Below are 15,095 nucleotides of genomic sequence, written 5' to 3'. Positions count from 1 at the left end.
CCACATCTCAGTTCTGTCTTTTCCTGCCCCCTTCTTTATGAAACCATCACGTTAGCTGCCCTCTGGCTTCAGGTCAGATGGGGCTATGGGCGGAGCCTGCAGGAGGTGGGAGGGAGGGAGCAGAGTGAAGTCAGTATATCTGCTCCCCCTGCTTCCTCCTTACCTGACCATGAACATGGCAGTGGCTTCATTCTTCTAACCTCAGCTCACCTTCTCTTCCACAGCCACAGCTCTGAACAGTCTCCAGGAATCCTGCACCTGTCCCTTGACACCTTAGGGGTCCACCATCTCTTGCTGGTTCTCTTAACCCTGCTCACGCCATCCACAAGACACATCCAGTGAGCCACCTGTTCCCTACCAGGGCTGATGCAGGCCACGTGTAATTTAAAAGGCTAAACCTATGTCGAAATTACTGTAAGACGCCAAGACACAAGGCAGCATTATCGGGTGAAATGTGGCTGCACAGAGGAAGTGAGGTACTCCCGCCTGTTCTGACTCCAGGCGCAGCGCAGCTGAGCTATCTGCAGGCTCCCAGAAACCCACGGGCATATCAGGGCCCTAGTGAGTGTGTCGGCAGCCTCCCACCTCTAGGGTGTTGGGACCGAGCCAGTCAGCAGGCAGCTCAGATGTGAGCCCAAAAGGCTGTGCCTGGGTACTTCCAGGCAGCTCTGCAAATTGCTGAACAACTACTAGGCACACTCAAGCCCACTGAAATGACCCCTGGGGACACCCAGAAATATCAGGAAAGCGTCTGCAGCTGTTCAGGGTTCCTCTACAGGAAGGAATGGCAAGAACCAGAGAGACAGAATTTAATGCTCTTGATGTCCCCACCTATGTAATTCTACACAGATGTGGCCTGGAGAGATAATATTTCCTGGAGACGGTGGTGTGAGAAAAGTCTCTGAGTACAGAATACGCCCTAACAAAAGAAATAACCTCCTTCGAATGAATTTTAGGGTTTACCAGTCATATACTAAACTCTGTGTGTATGCATAAAAACGCCACTTCAAATGTGTCTCTCAAAGTCCATAAGAAAATTGATCCAATACTCCAAAATTGAGGGGAAAAAATGTGAGTGAGCTTGGCCATCTGTTCATGCAAGTAACTTATAAAACACCAATTCCAGATGGATATTTAAACCTTAGACTTTCACTTACTCTGCCTTTTGTGCCTAGCTGTGTTCGCTTCCAAAGTGTCTCCTCTATTTTGTACATAAGACTACTCCCCTTTCAACATTTATGTTTATACAAAGAAGTCCCATTAACCCTTGATCAGTAAGGGCTGATAAAAAGACAAGCTTACAGATAAATGTCTCTGTTTTTAATATCATCGTTCAGTCCTTTAGGTGGCAACCCAGACCTTATCAACTGTTCATCATAGTTCATGCAATTGATGCAATTTACATGCAATTGACGTGAGCTGCTACACTGCTGCTTACCCTGGTGCAATCCTTTTCTCATTTCTGAAAAGCCAGATGTCCTACAAATAAAACAGTATATGTCAGACCATCCAAAGGCATTTACAGGTCCTTAGAGTTGTGGAATGGCTGGGAATGTTTTCTATCATCTTCACATTATTCATCAGTGTTTTCTTGGTTATATTTTCTTGGCATTGCTCAGGAAACATTTTTCTAGTATGTAGTTGGTGCCCTTCATTTTTTTCTATGAAGCAATGCACTCTAACAAACAATTTTTTTTTCATTGTGAAAAAGTCTTTTTATTTTAAGAAAAAAATTTAGTTAACAAAAAATTTAACAAGTTTCACTTAGCAAAATACACCCGAAAGGAAATCACAGTACAAAGAAAGTTTTAAGTCAAGGCCTCACCAATTCCTACAGTATTAGTAATGTGTCTCAATTTTCAAAACTAACTTTTAAAAAGCTTAAACTTAACCTAAAAGGTTTTAAATGAAAACAAACTAGAATGAACAAACATGAGAAATGTTCCTCTTTGAATTAGGGATCTAGCACCTTGAGTTTTCGAAAAAAGCAAGCCTCCCCAATGTGTTCACGATGATGTGGTGTAAAAGATCCACATTTAACGTACTTAAAACTAGTTTAACTCAGATAACATCACTCCAGAAGTACACTACCAAAATGTTAATTGAGAAAAGCTGAAAATAGTTTTAGTTTACTCAGTACCACATGCTAGAAGAAAGTTTGCATGAGAGAACACTGAAGAGGTAATTTTTTAAATCCAGATTTCACAAACTCATGGTGCAAAATGGGTCCCACAGCTTCCTCTAGAGTAATAACTGCTTTTCACTGCTTGTTGGCTGCCTGTGAAAATTTGATTGAAATGACTCAAAAGCTACTACAAAACTAGTCATATCCACCCATGCTGTTCTGGCCACCATAGCCAGCCCCATAACAGCCACTCACGGACTGGCTCTCAAGGCCACTGTAAGTGGACTGGGTTGACACCCCCATGCTTTGCATCATCTGGCTGCTATATGCCCCGTTGCTGGACCCTGTTGTGGAATTCAAGAAAAGTTCTATGTATCTGTGCTGCATGTTGGCCCTGTCTTTGGACATGGCTGCCACGGCTTCTTCGTGAGTGGCAAACTCAACATCAGCCTCGCCGGTCCCTCTTCCATCAGGGCCAATCTCAATATGGACTCTCACCGGGTTGAGTGGAGAGAAGAAGTTGTAAATGTCGTTCTCCGTGGCTTTGTACGGCAGCCCCCTCATGTGGACGCAGTGTCCAGTGGTACTCTGGACAGTGAATTCGCCATCTCCATACCTGTGGTCATACATCCCAGAGAGACAGTAACTGAGGTCTCTTCCAAATAGGTCGGTGGTGAAGCCATAGCCATCACTGAGGCCACTGTACTCCTCATAGCCCCCATAGCCTGCACTGTAGGCACCAGACCTCATCATCTCCAGGCCCGCTTGCTTGACAATGCCGATATACCTCCTGGCTGTGCCAGGGCGGTCATAAGGCCCCGGCCGCTGCACTGACATGAACTTCAGAGGGGGATCCGAGTATGACCTAACTTCTTCCTGACTGCTCTTGAACACCTCAATATACCTGTGCCCTATTCTCTCCTTGTGCTTCCCTAGAGCCTTCTCAGCTAACTCCTGTGAGGCAAACTGCACAAAGGCTTCCCCTGTAATCTTGCCCTCGGGGTCCACGGGCAATGTGATCCCGTTTGGCACGATTTCCAACCCTGAGAAGAACTGAACGATTTCTTCCTTGGTGCATCCAAACGGGAGTCCTCGACGTCGCACGAAACCATCATTGGCAGTGTCAGCACTGTTTGGACCACTGTGCTTCAACACCCAATCCATCTCGGTTCTGTGGGACTTGAACACCTCAATCTACCGATGTCCCATGCTTTCCCTGTCTTTTTTAAGGGCCATTTTTACATCATCTTCTGATTCAAGTTCAACAAAAGCCTCACCACTCTGCCTGCCTTCTCTAGTGTAGATAAAATGAACGCCTGCAACCCCATCATGAATTGTGCAGTCGGAGAGGAAATTCTGCACATCCTCAACAGAGCAGGACCAGGGCAGGCCACGGAGCTTGACTACAAAGCCTTTACCTCCCTCGGGGCCCAACATCATGGACACTTGACAGGGCAGACGTCAAACAAGCTTGGGTGCAGCTTTTTGTGGCTTAAAGAACAGCGGGGGATGCCCACAGTCGAAGACACTCCAGGTAGGCAACGAACTGTCCACTGAAGGGAGCAGGAACGACTTCTATTTTCATCAAGCAAGTTTACAGCCAAAGGACCCCCAACTCTACCCGACGCTTAAGAACGCAGAGGATTCCGGGGAAAGGCCAGGTGCATCTCCTTTTGTTATTAACCACGGCGGGTCCGGGGCCTGTTGTCCCTAACAAACAATGTTTAAAGTCACAGTTTAAAATGGAAAATTTTCCTTATTTTTAAGGTGTTTTATATGAAAGAGCTATGCCAAATTTAACTTTCTTTCACACAAAGATGTCTAAATAGGGATACTTAAAATATTTATTTTAGGGTTATTTTACATTCCCATTACACCTTAAGTAAATTATTCTTCAAACAACTTGCTGGCTGAGCAATACTTTATTTCTACACTGAGTTTCAGCGATTCCAAAAAAGACTTTATAAAAGTTAGCTGCAGAATTGAGTGAGATGTCATTAATACGGTACCACTCTTGAGTTTGTTTCCAGGTGTTTCAGTAGAGAAATAGTAATTTCCAATTGACATTCATCCCAATAAGTTACATAATTCTTTTGTCTGAGGTCATTTTATGCCACTTGTCCCAACTTAATTTTGTCCTTACATGGCAATGGGACTAAAGTTCCGGACTGAGGAATGCCTATCAGTGAGACAAGGACCAAAAAAAAAAAAATCAAAATGAAGAAAAGGAGAATGCAGTCAAATTTGTGTTATGAAATGCAAAGAGGATGAAATTGCCATGTCTTCCCTTTCTTAGCATTTCAAGATGTACTTCCAAGGAAATTAATAAAGATAAAATATTTCATCAGTTACAGAGAAAATTAGATAATCTTATTGCCCTTAAGATTTTGTCTAACTGAATTATGTAAATACAAGTAAAATTTCACTTTACTAATTCAATATTTATATCCATATTCAATTTTGGGAATTTGGTCCACCTCTCAGCTAATAATTCATATTAACCACTGTGCTGATGGAAGTACCATAAATTCTAGGTGATAAACACACGCATATAATAATAGATGTGTTCACATTTTTACTAACCATTTGTTAAACGTTGGTCAGTGTTTCTAACCAATAAAGATCAGGAATTCTTCAAAAAGATTGAGTGTGTATAGACTTTGAACTATGCTAAATAAACTCAAAAATTAGGATATTATGACAAAAAAATGCTGTGTCATAATATCCTAATGATATTTGGGCATTATAAGTATAGCTTTACTGTTTTGCAGACTTCTGTAGAGCTGTGGGATGTTACAGGACAAAATCAGTGCAGGGTGCTACTCAGTGGAGGTCTAATCACTCTTTGGAAAATAAAACATCCTTGGTTCTGGTACAAAGAAAAATCTGATGACGATATACATTAAAGGGATAGACATCAGAGGGCAAAAGGCAATAACAATTTCATGGATGAAAACGATTGAGAAAGCATTATTAAACAAAGTCAGGGTGCTCAAAATATACTTCTAATTTGTCATGATTGAGGTAGAAGAAAATCGTTATCACCCGCAAATCAACCCAGTATCGCTGCCAGAGATCCAACCATCAGCGGACAGTCCAACTCCAGATACGTTTATACAATAGGCACTACATTTTCCATTCCTACTGAAATTAATTCACTTCCTAAATCTTTTTCCACCTGACAAAATTTATTGTGATCTATATGTCTGAAGGCTCATGTTAATTTACCAGGCAAATGTTATCTGATGGGATCCTTCATTTTAAATAGATGAAATAATGGTGAATATTTATACATGCCTTTAAATACACATTTTAAAGCCAGCAGTAGCTTGACTGTTCCATTTAACAGAGGACCACCTGCAGAACTAGGATAGGACCGGGTCTACTAACACAGACACACATGCAATATAAAGGCAAGGGCTACAACAGTTAAATATAATTCTTTTCTAAAAAGTTCAACATTCTAATCCTAATGGCAATAACTCCTCATTAATTTGTAAGAAAGAAACCAAACAATAATTATAAAAGAAATAGCAGGCAGTAATGTAGTTTAGTTCACAAGGAATAACCTAATCCCATCAGAATTACCTTTTATGGAGAAATGGAAGCAGAAAATAGTAAATTACAATTTGTTACTTATGGTTTTCCAGACAACTATAAATAGATTCTGGAAATATTTTCAATTTTGAAATATAACAAATATACAAAACTGTAATTATACTAGGACAAAGGTGAAAAAGATTTGGACCCTGGTAGTAGAAAGAAAAGAAAAAAAAATACAATCTAAAATAAAATATGTTACCAGCAAAGAAGTGTGGAGAACTGGGCAGGGGGGCGGGGAATAAAGAGGCAATGGATTGATGGGACCTGGAACTGAATTTCTGTTCTGGAGTCATGAATGAATCATTCCTACTGCTGTAGGGCTCCGTTTTTTCCAGTTAAACTTAATGATCTCTTAGATCCCTTTCAGCTCAAATATTCTGGGAACATTGCCATTTCACAAAGAACAGCTTAAATAGAAAGATCATTTTACTTTGTCTTTAGGAATTGGAATACATGTCCTTTTTTTATCTAAATACCTACTGAGTTCTCTCTTCTGCCAACTTCTGATGCGAGATATTAAATAGTGGTGATGTGGCAGCATTTAAAAGGGAGACAGAATAATCAAGTCACAGATGCTCTGAGGTAGGGTAAGGTTCACCCACATAGAAAGAACAGAAAAGAAAAGCAGAGAGGAAGCCAGTGACTTCGGTCCAAGAGTGTAGTCCAGAGTCAGGTACAGAGGATTCTTTTCATCCCTGATCCATGGCCCCAGGGCAAGAGCTCAAAGCATCCTCAACTGTGGCCAGGGAGGCAGCCCAGGCGATGCAAGACAACGTGGCAGGGGCAGTGCTTCTTCTTATCTATAAAGCAGAGCAGCTGCCATGTTCCGAACCAAATATAGCATGAGTTATTCTCAAGGCGCTTAAATGGCTTAAAAGCAAAGAGGAAATTATTCTATGGCTGAGAAGGAGAAGGTATAAAGTATAATGAGCTCCGTTCTGAATAGGTTCCTTTTGGTCTGATCTTATCAACCTCAGGCCAATCAGTGTGTCCTACCAGTCCAACTTAATGCCTATTTCAGGGCTCCATTCCTAGCTGGTCTAGGAGCTTCCATTTTGCATCCACCATTGGCTTCTTCCTCCTTGACACGGTCCTCATAACCCCCATACAGTGTCTGGATTGCCAGGACCAATGATGTTTAACGATGGAAAGTTTGTACAGGCCTCCCTGCTATCTGCAGTGGATTGGTTCCACGACCCAAATCTGCAGATGGCCAAGTCCCATAGGCAGCCCTCTGTATCTGAGGTTCTGCATCTGTTCATTCAACCAACCTCAGATGTGCAGTACTGTAATATTTATGAAAAAAATCCATGTATAAATGGATGTAGGCAGTTCAAATCCATGATGTTCAAGGGTCAACAGTACATGGAAATTTAATTGTATATGGAGAGCGTTTTACAAGCAAGGTACTAAGATATGGAAAAAGTTTCAGTAACAGGCAAATAAAAGGTTGCATTTGGATACGGATGATTTATATTTAAAGCATTTGAGAACAAGATAGTGTGGAGTGTTAGCCTGGACACCAAAAATAAGAGAGCTGATGTTTTATTAAAGGAACACAAAGAACATTTTAGAAGACTTCTTGGAAGCCCCAGAAGTATAAAAGAAGCAATGTCCTATAAGAACCAGAGGCAGAAAGTAACAAGGAAAGAAAATCCTCAGGTGAAAAGTCAGCAGGAATAGATAGAAACACAACTTACCACAACAGAGATAAAGATAAACAATTGTAAGTAAATAAAAAAAAACATAATAGGGAAATCAAAATTCACATTGGAGGAAGCAACTGACATTAACACAGGTAATAGGAATACATACAATAATCAAAGATATACTGAAGAAAAATCTTCTTGCACTTAAAAAAGGGAGTAAAATTAAGTTTTAAAATGTCTCTTAGATATATCCTAGAAAAATCTTTGAAACAAAGGATGAGGAAATATCCTAAAAGGATCCATTGAAAACAAACAAGCAAACAAACAAAAAACAAACTAGTTACCTACTGTGGAAAATTAATGTTCACAATTATCCCCTCCTCCCTTTATCCATGCCTTTTGCAATGCATGTTACAGTTCCTCCCATTGAGAGGTGGAGTCTTTTTCTCCATGCCTTGAACATGATCTGGTTCTGTGACTTGTTTTTGCCAATAAATGTATCAGAAATAGCTGTGTACCAGTTCCAAGCCTTTTTGGAACCCTACCATTGGAACGAGCCAAACTAGTCTACTAAAGGAGAGAGAACCCAGTTACCCTAGCCCAGGCCATCAGGAGTCAGCCAGCCTGCCACTGCCCAAAATGCAAGAGACCGTGGCTAATATCAGCAGAAACATCTCGCTACCCCATAGCTGACCGCAGAGGCAGGATAAACTCCAGCCAAGACCAAAAACCACACAGACTGATCAAAAACTAATAAACAATGACAAAGGATTATTATTGTAAGACCCTGAGTTTTGGATTTTTTTGTTGTTGTTGTTACACAGCACTAGCTAACTAATTTTCTAAATAGGAACCAAAAATTGTAACATGCACACATATGCACACCCATATATTTGTTAAAAATACGAAAAATCTTGAAAATTTTGAAATTCCTGTAAAGGAAATAAGCAAAACTCTATACATCAACAGACAACTGGGCAAAGAACCTCTTTAGACAATTCACTGAAAAAATACAAATGGCTAGTAAATATCACAGTCTATACAACTCCGTAGACGAAAGAAACACAAATTAAAGCAAAGAAATGGCACTTTTCCTATATTAAATTGACAACAATATTTAAAATTCATAAGGCTACATGCTGAGGTTGACATGGGAAGGGAACCACTCAAACACATTCCTGGTGAGAATGTAAAATGGCACAGCTATTCTCATGACCAATCTCACATTATATTTTGAGCCTGAAAAATGCTCATGCTTTTCTTATATTTCTGCATATGTAGTATTTCCTAATAAAACACTTGAAAAACAAATTAGCACCAAAAAAATTCCCATGCTCTTTCACTTATTAATTTTATATCTCAGACACTATCTTAATAAAATAGTTGTAAATATGAACAAAATTTGATAATACAAGAACTTCAACAGTAAGGAGGGACTAACTAAATTCTGGTATAGCCTTATCATTTAAAACTATGTAGCCATAAAAAAAATTATGTAGCCATTACAAAAACCATAAATGAAGAATATTTACCAAAATGAGACAAAATAAGCAATACAAAGAGAAAAACTTAACACTAAATTTTAGGTATTGGAAGCATGACTAAAGCTTAATAAAATTATGTGTGTATATATATTTAAGGCCAGAAGGAAAGACAAAATCATGCTAACTTTGTACCTGCAGGAGTACGACTGGGGGACATTACACATACACCAATACACACACACACACACACACACACACACACACACACACAGAGTTTTCAAACACCCTACAATAAACATACATTACTTTTATAAATACAACCAATAAAGTCACTTTTTAAACAAATTAGTTACGTAGCAACCTTAATGCCCATCAATAAATGAATGGATAAACAGGTTGGGGTGAGAGGAGGGAGAATTATATGAAGGTGACCAAAAGGTACAAACTTCCAGTCATAAGATACATAAGTACAAGGGACATAATGTACAATACGATAAATATAATTAACACTGCTCTGTGTTATATAGGAAAGTTGTTAAGAGAGTAAATTCTGAGTTCTCATCATAAGGGGAAAATATTTTTTCTATTTTTCAAATTTTGTATCTATAAGAGATGATGGATGTTCGCCAAACTTATTGTGGTCAACAGTTCATGATGTATTTAAGTCAAAGCATTATGCTCTACACCTTAAACTCATACGATGCTGTATGTCAACTATATTTCAATAAAACTGGAAGAAAAAAACAGTTACAGCTTTGGATGAAATTTTGAAGTCAATTCCTGGCCCAGTACCTTTTATAATTTCTTCATTGGTCACTACACATTGGCACAGTATATAAACTTAATAGCTTTGGATCTTTTACCAAACCAGAAGACTTCATGAATTCAGAATGACATTGTTAAATGCTGAAGTGAACAGAAATGAACAGGATGAGATCCAAAAGGGACGCCTGCTGGGTCATTTACAGAGGATGCACGAATTACACAACGCAATACAGAGAGTGAGGGCAGGTGTGTCTAGAATAGATCCAGGAGTTAGTGGACCAGAAACTGAACGAATATGAATTAGAAGGCTGTGTATAAAATCAAGTACATTATCAAAACCTACACTGACTAATAAAACATGAGATTAATTCCCTCCCACCCTACTGGCCTTGTGTAGTCTTTTATGAATATCATCTATAGTTTCTGGATACAGAGTTTAAAAAGAAAGGTTCAAAGAAAAACATTATATGTAATAGTATCTCTTCAGAAATGAGATCAGGTAGCCCAAAGAGAACACTGTTGAAAAGTTCAAAAGTCTTAGGTTAGATGAAAAGGAATTATTACACAGCTGCCAGGGACCAGGTGGTCTCCATGTCTACTGAGAAAATGCCTCCAAAAACATATGAGCAAATCATGTGATAATCATACCAGCTCCCTCTCTTCCACCTTTGCTTCCAACGACATGCGTAATTATAGCCACATTTTTATTTGGAACATGTTCCTCAGTGAAAAGATGTGGGAAAAGATATCAAAGACAATAAGAAAGAATGAAGGAGAGGAGGCAAGGAGAGAGAGAAAGCAGTGTGTGGTTGGGGTGGGAAAGGAGAAAAGGAGGGAAAGAGGAGGAACAAACTTGCATCAAAATGAAATATGATCTTTAAAAATTCAGGGAGAAAGTGACAGCAGTTAAACAAGGAGATGCCATGTTTGCACAAATGGTATCCTAGAATAAGGAAACGCAAATAAGGCAGGTAAATACATACATACGTACATAGGTATAGGTAAATAATACAAGAAAATGTTTAGAAATAAAAGAAACAGAATGAAAGTACACATTTGGGAAAAAAAAAAAAGCGATAAGAAACAATAAACATGAAGCTAGTGGGATTCAGTGATAAAGAAAAATCCTTTGGGCACCCAGATAGGATAAAGAGAGAGATTTATCTTGAAGGAAAAGACACAAGCTAACCTTGGCTTCTCCCCAGAAACATTCAATATTGAGACATGATATAAGGAGTCCAAAGTCCCTGGGCAAAGAAAGCCGAGAGACAAATAAAAAACACAACAACATGCCTAGTAGTGACCACTGACTGCATGTAAACAAGGAATGAGAACTAAAGCCACCGTGAGAACTGGGGCTATAGAACAGAATGAAACTGGAGTAGAAAATGTAGAAATGAGGTAGCCAACAAAACTTGGGGAGTGCACAGGAAGAGAAGCTGAGAGGTGCGGGAGAGCACTGGCTGACTCATCTTTTATAGCCAGGGTAAAAACATAACAGTTAAATCCGGTAAAGGAAAAGAAAAAGAAATTTAAGCATATTAAAAATATAAAGGGAAATAGCAGCATAACTAAAAATATATAGTATAATCAACTAAAATTAGGTGGTAGAAGGAAGGAATGGAATGTAGAAATAAGTAGAATTATACACATTTCTTCAAGAGTCTTAGGAGGCATAAATAGATACTGGTTAAAAGATTATAATTAACTAAATATAACTATGAAACTGTAGTTATGAAGGTTATCACTAAAAGAGTTATGACATAACAGACAAGAACTTTCCAAATAACAGGAAGAAACATACAATTAAACTGAGACCGTATAATGAAAAGTTAAGAAATAAAGTGAAGAATAGCATAAAGTATAATTACAGAATTAAGACTAAACACGTCTATTATAGTAAGAAACGTGCTTGCACTATGTTCAAAAATCAAAACAAAAAGACCCCAGACTAGTTCCTAAAGGAAAAAATCTAAAGTGTATGCTCTATGTCAGAAGCACCTAAAATAAAGTGACTCAGAAAAGTTGAAAAATAAAAGTTTGGGCAAAGACATGCCAGGCAAGTACCAACAAAAAAATCAGAAATCTTGATCTTAGTGTCGAGCACATTGAATTCAAAGCAAATAGCATCCACTAAGAAAAGGTGACCTTAAAATTGCAGAGTACAAACCACAATAAGCAGGTATAAATGTGGCATCAACATTTATATAGCAAAACCTACATGAAACACAAAAGTATAAGAGATACAAACGTATTGAAATTTATTTCTGCTGAAGAATGATCACATGAACAAGAAAAAAGAATAAAATCACAAAGCTACTCTAATTGATATATAAATTGAATTCCGTATCTTAAAACAGAAAATACAACTTCTTTACAGATCTCCATGGAATATTTTGACCATTTATTAGGTCAAAAATGAAGCCTCAATCAATTACAAAAGTTAAAATGAAATAAAAATAATTTCTATTCACAGTAAAATAAAAACCTATAACAAAACCAGAAAATCAAGAGATCCCACCATCTGAAAACTTTTTTAATTCTCCAAGATAAACTTTGTGTCAAAAATGAAATCAAAACCAAGAACACAGAATATGCAGAAAATAATAAAATGGAATGCTCTCTATTTTTAAACTAATTAATTATAATTAATTTATTTATTTATTGGCTGCATTGGGTCTTCTTTGCTGCACACGGGCTTTCTCTAGGCATGCAGACTTCAGCAGCTGAGGCACGCGGGCCCAATAGCTGTGGCTCACGGGCTCTAGAACACAGGTTCAGTAATTGCGGCCCACGGGCTTAGTTGCTCTGTGGCTTACAGGATCTTCCTGGTCCAGGGATGGAACCCATGTCCCCTGCATTGGCAAGTGGATTCTTAACCACTGTGCCACCGGAGAAGCCCTGGAATGCTCTCTATTGGAATCTCTGGGATATACCTGTGATGTGCTCAAAGGAAAATTTACCACCTAAACTACTTATATCAATACAAAACAAAGAATCTTCTTTTCAAATTAAGAACTCTAAGGCCAATAAATGAGATAAACCTTTGACTAACAAAAGTAAAGAAAAAAAAATAAAGGTGAGAATATAGAAATCACAAATCATTCACGAACTGTGAATCATTGAAAACCACTTGGCTGAAAAATATTATAATAAATGTAAAAACCCAAATGAATGGATGATTTTTGTACATTAGCAATTACCACAAATGAAACTGCAGTACATTTTTAAAGAATAACCCCTCCCAAAATGCACCAGACAATTTCACACTTGTGAATTCTACAAATCCTTAAAGGAACAGATAATTTCAATGCTATTTACAATGCACACATAAAAGGAAGAGAAGCTTTTGACTCAACAAAACCAGCAAAACATGAACACCAACATCTGACAAAGGCAGCACACCCACACAAAAAAGAAACTACAGACAAATTTCACTTACGTTCTCAATGCAAAAATCTTAAATATGCGTAAGCCAAATTGAGCAGCTCATTGCGGCTCACAGCAGGTGTTCAGGACTGTTTAACATTAGAGACTATGTCAACATAATTCTTTGTACTAGTAAGTAAAAGAGAAATTTTAAGTTTTCCATTAATTAATTAATTGGACAAAACGATAAAATTTAAAATTTATCCACTTTTGGTCTTTTTATTATTTTATTTATTTATTTATTTATTTATTTATTTATTTATTTATTTATTTTTGATGTCTGATCTTATTTATTTGTTACTCTTAGAACATCTCATTTTTGACTGGACTCAGATTTGGAAGTGGATGCTCTCAGAGAGGACAGCCTCCATCTCTTGGCAATCTGTTCCTAGTGTTTTTCTTTGGCCTCCTTCATTCTCTTGGCCAAAAGTTTAGCATATTCTGCAGCCCCCTCCTTATTTTTCTTAGTACGCTGTTTCTTCAGAGCAATAAGCCTACGTTTGTGTTGCAGAACACGGGGAGTAACAAGACGCTGAATCTTGGGTGCTTTGGTCCTAGGTTTCTTACCTTCTCTGTTTAGGGGTTTTCTCACAACATACTGGTGGACATCATCTTCTTTAGAGAGAATGAAAAGTCTGCGGATTCTGCTGGCCCTTTTGGGCCCCAGGCGACGAGTCATAGTAGTATCAGTGAGTCCAGGATTATCCTTCTCCCCTTTTTTTACGATCACCAAATTGAGAACACTCAGATTGGCATTCACAGTGCAACCCCGTACAGATTTGCGCTGTCTTTCTCCAGTCCTCCTTGGTCTGGAACAGGAATGCCCCTTACTCAGTAGCAGCTGGACCCGCCGCGGGTCAAGACACCCTGCTTCATGGGGAAACCTTGTTTGTCGTTCCCACCACTGATTCGGACCACGTAACCCTTCCATTCTTCACCCAGAGCATCAGCAGCAACTTCTGTGGCCGTATGCTTCTCAGAAAAGGTACGAAGTTTTCTTTCATTGTCCACTTCAATGAGTTTCTGGCAGCCAGTGGCCAGGAAAGAGATGTTCAGCTTCATTCTGAAGCAGCCAACCGCCTCCGAGGCACCACGGAAAAGAGCCACTTTGGGTCTTTTTAAACTCAATAAAATAGAAATCCATGGCGATGTCGCAACATCACAATAATGACTAACATTTATAAAGTGCTTCTTATGTGCCCGGTGCTGTTGTAAGTGAATGTGTACCTATTCCAAATTGTTCTTTTTTCCTTTCCGAAAGTGGTGGTGAAGTAAGGCAACGGCAGTGGCAGCAAAGTAAGAAGGGAGGCAGAGCCCACACTGTAGGACTCCTGATTTATTCTGAAAGTTGCAGGAATCATCTAGTTGCCAAACTAGAAGAAGAAACATCTAAAGCCTACCTCGCGGAGTTCTTTCAACCCTCTAGACAGGACACTTTGGGGACTGTGTACAAAGGGCTCTGCTTTATTCAATAGCTGATGCATAACCCATCATGGCAAACACACTCATGTAACATGCAAATATTTACTGAGTGCCTGCTGGGTGCCAGACGCTGTTCTAGGTACTCGAGATTTCCCAGTAGAATAAACTGTCCCCGTCTATCTCACATTCCGGTCCTAAATCTAAAAGCAGGAAGAATTGAGTAGTGCAAATCCTCTTTATTAGTAGTAAATCCTCCCAAAATCTCGGCACTGAGTAAAATGAAAACAAAACTGGTCCTTCCCAAGGCGCTCACAGCGCCCGCAGGACGTGCAGGCCAACTGGAAACAGGAACTGTGACTACCCTAGTCATTTCCCATTGGCAAAATAAAAGAAGTGTGTCTTTGAAAAGTCATAAACAGAAATGGGAGAGAAACACACCCACTAGAGGCCAAACAGTGACTTGGGACACCCTTGTCTGCACAGCAGCATTACCTTAATATTTTGAAGGAAAATGACATTTTTCAAAACCATTAACATTTTCTTTCCGTTCACTTTGAAAATGTGAACTGAAGCTCAAGAGCCAAGAACCACATGAGAACAATATATTCTGATCTGGAG

General features: G+C 38.9%; 2 protein-coding genes and 1 pseudogene across 2 annotated transcripts in view; all 3 read right to left on the bottom strand.

Annotated features, from left to right (window-relative positions):
* The window catches only part of MARCHF11 (membrane associated ring-CH-type finger 11), a 105,133-nt gene that overhangs the window by 56,433 nt on the left and 33,605 nt on the right, over nucleotides 1–15,095 (bottom strand). The window lies entirely within an intron of this gene.
* LOC130837349 (heterogeneous nuclear ribonucleoprotein F-like) lies at nucleotides 1,690–3,503 on the bottom strand. Its single transcript, XM_057710209.1, has one exon. It carries the CDS (start codon nucleotides 3,287–3,289, stop codon nucleotides 2,321–2,323), a length of 969 nt encoding a protein of 322 aa, XP_057566192.1. The 5' UTR covers nucleotides 3,290–3,503; the 3' UTR covers nucleotides 1,690–2,320.
* Nucleotides 13,324–14,117, bottom strand: LOC130837350 (40S ribosomal protein S6-like; annotated as a pseudogene).

This window comes from Hippopotamus amphibius, chromosome 15, assembly GCF_030028045.1.
Source record: "Hippopotamus amphibius kiboko isolate mHipAmp2 chromosome 15, mHipAmp2.hap2, whole genome shotgun sequence".
In the NCBI taxonomy this organism is placed as follows: Eukaryota; Metazoa; Chordata; class Mammalia; order Artiodactyla; family Hippopotamidae; genus Hippopotamus; species Hippopotamus amphibius.
Note: the sequence above shows the minus strand (reverse complement) of the source record. Positions and strands in the feature narration are given on the sequence as shown.